The sequence below is a fragment of the Eurytemora carolleeae genome, unplaced genomic scaffold (genome assembly GCF_000591075.1).
Source record: "Eurytemora carolleeae unplaced genomic scaffold, Eaff_2.0 scaffold312, whole genome shotgun sequence".
Classification (NCBI taxonomy): domain Eukaryota; kingdom Metazoa; phylum Arthropoda; class Copepoda; order Calanoida; family Temoridae; genus Eurytemora; species Eurytemora carolleeae.
Window position 1 is genome coordinate 299,108 of NW_019396208.1, and position 8,163 is coordinate 307,270.

At 29.9% G+C, this 8,163-nt stretch overlaps 1 protein-coding gene across 2 annotated transcripts; it reads left to right on the plus strand.

Annotated features, from left to right (window-relative positions):
• Window positions 1–29: 29 nt before the first annotated feature.
• LOC111698215 (uncharacterized) lies at window positions 30–6,625 on the plus strand. 2 transcript variants are annotated; one of them, XM_023468494.1, is made up of 6 exons: window positions 30–96; window positions 1,428–1,494; window positions 2,365–2,678; window positions 3,966–4,002; window positions 4,922–5,003; window positions 6,472–6,625. In XM_023468494.1, exons 1-5 carry the CDS (start codon window positions 80–82, stop codon window positions 4,967–4,969), a joined length of 483 nt encoding a protein of 160 aa, XP_023324262.1. In that variant the 5' UTR covers window positions 30–79; the 3' UTR covers window positions 4,970–5,003; window positions 6,472–6,625. The 2 variants fall into 2 exon arrangements, with proteins under 2 accessions (XP_023324262.1, XP_023324261.1); XM_023468493.1 differs by having other exon boundaries at window positions 31–96; window positions 6,482–6,625.
• The last annotated feature ends 1,538 nt before the right edge of the window (window positions 6,626–8,163 follow it).

Genomic DNA, 8,163 nt, shown 5'->3' on the forward strand with positions numbered 1-8,163 from the left:
TCTTATTTTCTTGAGAATCTCATTGGATCTCATAGAATAAAGGGTTAGCTAGTAAACACATATAACGGGGATAGATCCAATGTGCGTAGAATTAAGGTGAGAGGAATTATAAGGTGTTGTTTGTATTTATTCATTTGGCATATTAGGACTGTTCTATAACTGGGTTTAAGAGAATGTTCTATAACAGGGTTTAAGGGACTATTCTATAACGGGGTTTAAAGGACTGTTCTATAACGGGGTTTAGGGGACTGTTCTATAACAGGGTTTAAAGGACTGTTCTATAACTGGGATTAAGAGACTGTTCTATAACAGGGTTTAAGGGACTGTTCTATAACTGGGTTTAAGGGACTGTTCTATAACTGGGTTTAAGAGACTGTTCTATAACGGGGTTTAGGGGACTTTTCTATAACAGGGTTTAAGGGACTGTTCTATAACTGGGTTTAAGGGACTGTTCTATAACGGGGTTTAAGGGACTGTTCTATAACTGGGTTTAAGGGACTGTTCTATAACGGGGTTGAAAGGACTGTTCTATAACGGGGTTTAAAGGACTGTTCTATAACGGAGTTTAAAGGACGGGGTTTAAGGGACTGTTCTATAACGGGGTTTAAAGGACTGTTCTATAACGGAGTTTAAAGGACTGTTCTATGACGGGGTTTAAGGGATTGTTCTATAACAGGGTTTAAGGGACTGTTCTATGACGGGGTTTAAGGGACTGTTCTATAACGGGGGTTAAGGGACTGTTCTATAACAGGGTTTAAGGGACTGTTCTATGACGGGGTTTAAGGGACTGTTCTATAACGGGGGTTAAGGGACTGTTCTATAACGGGGGTTAAGGGATTGTTCTATAAACGGGGTTTAGGGGACTGTAAACGTAATTTGAAGTGAACCTTCATTGATAGCTTGAGTGGCATATGCGACTCACAACATAGCGATGGGCAAAGCTATTTTTGTTTTACAGAAATTTTGATATTTTTTAGACTTTTAAAAGGTTTGACAGAATTCCGTTCCTAGAAAATTCTGATTTTTGTTTGCAATCTTTCATGTTCCAAACAGTCCTAATATGTCTTGATGAAATGGATACACACACCTTATTTCCCCCACCTTTTGAGCTGCACAAATTGCATGTATCCATGATGCAAAAGTATTCTGGATATCAGAAGCAGCTATTATACAAATATAAAAAATACCAATGCAACATGTTCCATAACTTTCTATTGTCAAACAGAAGAAAGATTTTATTATAATTGTAATTTATCATTTTATGGTGCAATATACGAGATTTTTTATACTTTTTAAATTTTAACTTTATGTCAAATAACAAAAAACAGGGCTCTCATACATTTCTAAGATTTTAAAATAAAGTATTCTTAACTTTAATTAATAATAAATCAACATATTTAAAGAATATGAAAATATTTGTCCTGTAGAATGAGGCATAAAATGAATATGGTCCTAATAACCCTGGCTAGCTCTGCCCTATCTTCACCTTATTACGTAAGTTTTAATTAAACAAATTTTTTTAAAGTTGCTAATTTTTACATTTAAATTGTATAATAAGTTATTTTATTGCTTTATTTAATATTTAAGTCATCATCATATCTATAACTTTTACTTAACTGAACCATGATTACTCTCATCAAACTATAATAATGCAATCTTTATAACTCTGCAACCTGGTGGCGAATTTTTTAAAAATTTAATACTTTCAGGTTGCAAAAATACAGAGTTTCAGTTCTTTTATGATTTTAAACTATAATTTTTATTAACTTTTAATTTCTTTACCTAATTTTCTTACTTTATTTATTTTCTAACTCTGATTTTCTATTACCTATATCTTTGCAACCCAATGTCGTACACCTTATGTCTTTTAAACTATGAATTCTGACAGTTCAATTAATATCAAAGGTTTACACCATCAGGTTACAGATTTACTTACGTATTACGTTGAAACTTCTGTTTTCATTTAACGCCCAAAAATCAGGAAACTTGATTGATCATCTAAACTTAATGTTTTGATAACAAAACTAAGATGAAATGAATATCTGCATAAAAAGGGATTATCAACGTAATTTCAAATATTACTCTTTTATCGGAACCATGTCTGATTAACAATGGTACTTTTAATAGCTTTGTCTGATTGAGATTGAGTGAGGAATATTTAAGATTTTCTTTTTAAACATTATTCAATATCATCTGTTGTTCCATGTAATTAAGTAACCTGCGGATTTACACTACAGATATTTGGGAGAAAATTGTCAAAATTAATCACTTTTGACAATACCTTCCATATTATTGGTCAGATAAATTGAGGATCACTTGAAATAACAAGGAAAGTCCCTTTATAATATGATATATACCCTACAGATGAGAGAGAGGGACGATCATGTTGACCCCCAGCTAGGAGATGACTTGGACGAGGAATCCCAATTCATGGGTCATCTTATCCTTTCTCCAGAGCGGGAACTATACCTGAGCCTTCAACCCTACTCAGAAGAAGACCTGGAGAACAACCCTATCCAAACCAAACCTCATCAGTTAGATCATGAGTTTAAATCTTCTCATGATTTGACCGATCTGAAGAATTTGACCTCTAAAAGATCGCCTGCTCCTGATCCCGCAGGTGATCAAGACGGAAATGGATTAACTCTATCTATCACCGCAAATATGGACGCTCTTAGGTAACACAAGAAAAAATATTTAAAAATAAATTTTTTAAACAAAATTCATCTTCTAAATATGTATATGTTTACCAATTACCTGTTTGATAATATCCAATAAACGTCATAGCGGTGAACCCTTTCAACCCAAAATTTGTGAGGATCGTTTTTCTTAGTTGCAAATAAAGGCTATTAGTTCCAAAACAAATTAGCTTCAAAACTTTACATTGGTAAATGCTGGTAAAAAACAGGATGTTGGATGCTGAAATTATAGTTTACACATTGCAGCATTATACCGGCACAAGCTAGTATAAAATAAATGTAAATGTCTTTAATAAGATTTTCTAGAGTTTGAGAAAAAAGGATCGAAAGTATAATTTTGCCGCATGTGTCCAGAGAACACAAATCAAATCTTGTTTTTCATTCAGAAATTTTCCTTTTCTTTGTATTACAATGCTTAGGCAAATATAGAAATATTTAATAAATTTGTCTTCATAAAAACATGTAAATACTTTATTATTCTTCAAATAATATCATTTTTTTATCAGGATTGTGATTTGTTTAAAATTGTTTCTGAAATTTTTGAATTGTTTAAATTATCATTTTTTAATAAAAAGATGGGATTTGAAATTATAACTAACATAAAATTTAATGTTGTGAATGCCTTGACATAATGATGCGATATAACGCTATCCTTAACAATGGAAGAGTTAGTTCGATTAAATCCTTAATTAGTTGATTAATTGATTAACTGACTGACTGATTTGTTGTTTGAGTGATAAATTGACTGATTGCTGGATTTTATTTACTTTTGTTTGATTGATTAGTTGATTAGTTACTTAATTAACTTATTAATTGATTGATTGGTTACTTAATTGATTAATTGATTGATGGGTTACTTAATTGATTGATTGGTTACTTAATTGATTAATTGATTGATGGGTTACTTAATTGATTAATTGATTGATTGGTTACTTAATTGATTAGTTTATTGATTGGTTACTTAATTGATTACTTAATTGATTAATTGATTGATTGGTTACTTAATTAACTTATTAATTGATTGATTGGTTACTTAATTAACTTATTAATTGATTGATTGGTTACTTAATTGATTACTTAATTGATTAATTGATTGATTAGTCACTTAATTAACTTATTAATTGATTGATTGGTTACTTAATTGATCAATTGATTGATTGGTTACTTAATTGATTAATTGATTGATTGGTTACTTAATTGATCAATTGATTGATTGGTTACTTAATTGATCAATTGATTGATTGGGCAAGTGTTTGAATGTTTAAGGTCTAAACTGTTACGAGAGCTATTGAGAAGAGAAAGGGTAAGACGATTAGTTTATACTAGAAGAAGTGCCTCGTGTAATTAAAAATAAGAAATTAAAAGAATTATGATTTTATTGAAAAAATAGTTGTTTTTTAGCCTTTGTTACTCCCAGGGTAGCCATGGGTCCCCTAAAAATATTCCAGCCAATTCGGTCAAACCGTTTGGCCAGCTATAGCTAACATATATATATGCATACATACACAAAAATATATATGAGCGAAGAGCTTTATTATATATATATATATATATATATATATATATATATATATATTCAAGTTTTCGTTTTAATGTTTTTAGCAATAAATTCAGTTCGATCTTAAAATAAGATTTGAAATTGTTTTGGAAGCACACACCTTTCAGAACATCCTGTCTTTTGGTTTAAATAAATAATATTAACTATAAATCTCTTCACTCATATTGATATATATTTCTATTTTTATATGATAGCTATAGCTGGTCAAACGGCTGAACCAAATTAGATGACATTTTTTGAGGGAATCCATGGGTACCTTGGGGGTAACATGGGCTAGGAAATTATAATTTTTAAATCAATTTTTTTTCAAAAATAATTTTTTTTAAGTTCGTTTTTTATTTAATTTAATTTTTAATTTAACTTACTAAGTGAAATGCGCATATTTTCACTGCACAATTGCTGTGTCTCATGTTCATTGGACTATTTAAAGTCATAATTTGAGTCTAAAAGTCGTCTTCCTTCTCAAGAATTTCCGGGTTATCACTGTAATTAAACCAATTAATAAATGCGGAAAGTTAAGAACATGTATTTTATAGTTTTTTTTTATGATTTATTATAAATTAGTAACAGTTTCTCAAAATTGAGTTTAAAAAAAGTCTAATTTCTAATGAAAATTACGGTCCGCTAGTTTTAAAATATTTAAATATTAAAAATATCGGTTTAGGATGGAAATGGAGGTATTGGAGAGAACCATCTCCGAAGAGTCGGATAGATATTCCTCCATTCCTTGTACTTTATAATGACAGGTAGTCACATTCCTCCATTCCTTGTACTTTATAATGACAGGTAGTCACATTTCTTTAAGCATTAAAGGGACTGTAAACGTTATTTTAAGAGACTCTTCATTTTTAGAATGACATGTCCGATTTACGTCGGTACCTGCTTTTCAGACACAATGAAGGAGGTTGTTAGAATTAAACACATTTCAAGCTTGAAAAAGGGCAATATCTTCTACATTATATCAATCTGATAAAGGTTTAAAAATTGCTCTTCATTAATTGGACAATGCCATTTTTTCAATGTGAGGTTTCTTGAAATTAAATATTAATCTTTTCTGAGCCATCATTGATTGATTGATTATTGATTATTGGATTTTCAAAGGAACTGAGTTTTTGCCACAAACCTTAATTTTCTCCTCCCTATATCTTTGCAACCCATATGTCGCAGATCTTAGATAGTTCAATCTATGAATTTTTTAAGATCAAATAATCTAATTTTGAAATATCAAAGGCTCGACACATCATGAGGTTCCAAAGATTTGAATTTGAAGTTTGAATTTAAGTTTGTGGCAAAACTCAATTCTTGTATGTTCTTATTTCCGAAACTCTTCGTTATTGATCAAAAGATATGTTTTAAGATATTTTCTTATAAGCTAGATTTATTGATAGATGTAAATTTAGAAGTCTTTTCTCAATTTTTTTATGGGATCCAATTCTATGATTGGAAACTAAAAAAGTTATGCAGGTATAAAAGGTATAAAAAATTACCATAAAATGCTGGACTCTAAAATAGATTTTTACTAAAATGACAAAAGCATGCCAATTCTTGTTCAGCTTTTCTAATGGGTTTCAGCATTCTAAACCGGTCCTTTTAATACCAGAGACATATTTTTTAAATTTAACCTTTATATTTTTAACTTTTGAGGATCAACTTTTTTTAACTTGTTAATAGTTGTTTCTTCAAATATGATTTAAATTCCTTAAGGATTTTTCCAATCTTTGACGTACAAATTGAAATTAGGATCTTTTCAGAAAATTTACTTAATTAGATAAGGTTGTATAAAAACTATAATGAATAATTATTTCAAATTTTAAAAGAAATTGTATTTTTCAAAATAATCAATTTGTTTAGAGATTAAAGTATTACCTTTCTGAACTTTATTAATCTATTATATGAAAATACTTAATTATGTACCCCTTTAAAATTTATAAAATTAGATAAGTTGTTCAATATAAGATAAATAAAACAAATATTATATTATACATTTAATTTACATTTAATTTACGAGTGGGAGGGGGGGTGTTTTAAACATTTAATTGTTGCAGCATTATTTGAAGTGACCTTCAATTTAAAGAGTTAAATGCCAGATTAAAGTGTTTGAGCTAAACTACAGAACTTATATTTGTATTTCTTTCATTTTTTTTTTAAAAAAGTATCCGTGTGAATCTGACATTCAACTCTCCAGAAGAGGGGTCACTTGTAAATGCGTCACAGTTCCTTTCAGGTTGACAAGACGAGTCCAGGTTTCCAGATTGTAGAGGCTGATTCTATCCTCCCCTCTCCTCATTCATACATTCACAATACACAACCATTTAAAGATTATTGTAGACATTTTAGAATTCATAAAATAAATATTCCAATTATAATATTTTTGTTTTTTTACAATAAATTAAATATTAAAGGAAATGTTCGCAAAAATATTCGATGCATTGATTGCTACTAATCTTACTTCTATCTGTTGCTTCTATGTAAGGAGAAAATTGTTAAACACGACTTATACCAAAGAGCGTTGCAGTAAGTTACAATGTTCAACTCAGATTGTAAAATAATCAATTTAATTCCAAACAAATCGTTCAGATATTGCAACAGCTATAATTATCGATTTTTTTCGATGCATTCGGTTAAAATAGATATTTTATAATATTTTTTATTTGTTTCATATACGATATACATTAAACGACGATTTTTTTGTCGCTATAGTTAGTGTCGACTGTCGTTGGAGTCTCTTCTACTTGGAACCCCATGAACCATTGAGAGCAGTGACACTATAGCGGCAAAATACTTGTTCTTTGAAGTATATCGTATATGAATTAAACAAGTAAAAACCATTATGAAATATCAACTATTGCAGCCTAGCTACGGCGCCTCAGAAGCCCTAAGCTAACCTTTAGCAAGTTGCCACTTAAGGTAAATTGTCACTTGGGGAGTCGCCCTTAGGTAAGGGCCTTTTGGAAAATACGTAAAACCATGTCAAAGTGTCCCTTCATATAATAGAGTGCAATCTACCACGGTAAGTTAGATTCACACTATAAGTGCCCTGCCCTTAAAAACTTTGTAAACAAGAACTAATTAGATATTAATGTTCTTGTTCTAAAAACATTTTTTTTTCATTATTAGATTTTCTGCAAAAGTGATTAAAGCACTGTGGAGAAATCATCAGAAAAATAGAAATACGACAGGATCTTTCATGTGTTGATCAGATCAAGGTTCTAAGGGGGACATTGATAATCGGGCATGCCCTTTTTTTAAATGGACGGTCATTTGAATTTACGACGACAGCCCCTTTAAAGGGACAGACCGGCTTTGTAAGGTAGCTAAACTGATTATGCAGTGTTGTGGACAAATTCTTTAGGATTCATTTAAGATATAAAACGTTTCCACGATGTAAAATTTCTGATTTTGAGTGCATAGGCTACGTTAAAACTCATAAAATTTGTGGGGGTACGTTTTCAGAATCGGTTTTTTTAAATTATTAAATAACGACGACGAAAAATAAAGTAGAAATTATACAGAAAAGAAATGTGTCAATAAATCAATGCTGGAATCAATTATTTCGTGTTTATCATTATATTAAATTTCCTTTTTTTTATATATTTTTTCCGCAGATTTCTTCAAATTCTTCAAATGTCTTCTTTTCAATGCAAATTTTAGAAAATCTGCAGAAAATCTTTGTGAATAATAAGAGATTTTAGAAACTAATAATTTAATAAGACTACTTATTTTCGATGATAAGATTAATTTTTATTTTCGCAACCTGTTCTTAAACAACTAATTTGTTGTCGTCGTTATTTAGTATTTAAAGAAAACAATTCTGAAAACGTATTAACCCAAAAGTACGATTTTGCGTTAAAACTCAGGATTTACAGATCTTTAAAAAGTTTAATATGTCTGAATCCTAAAGAATTT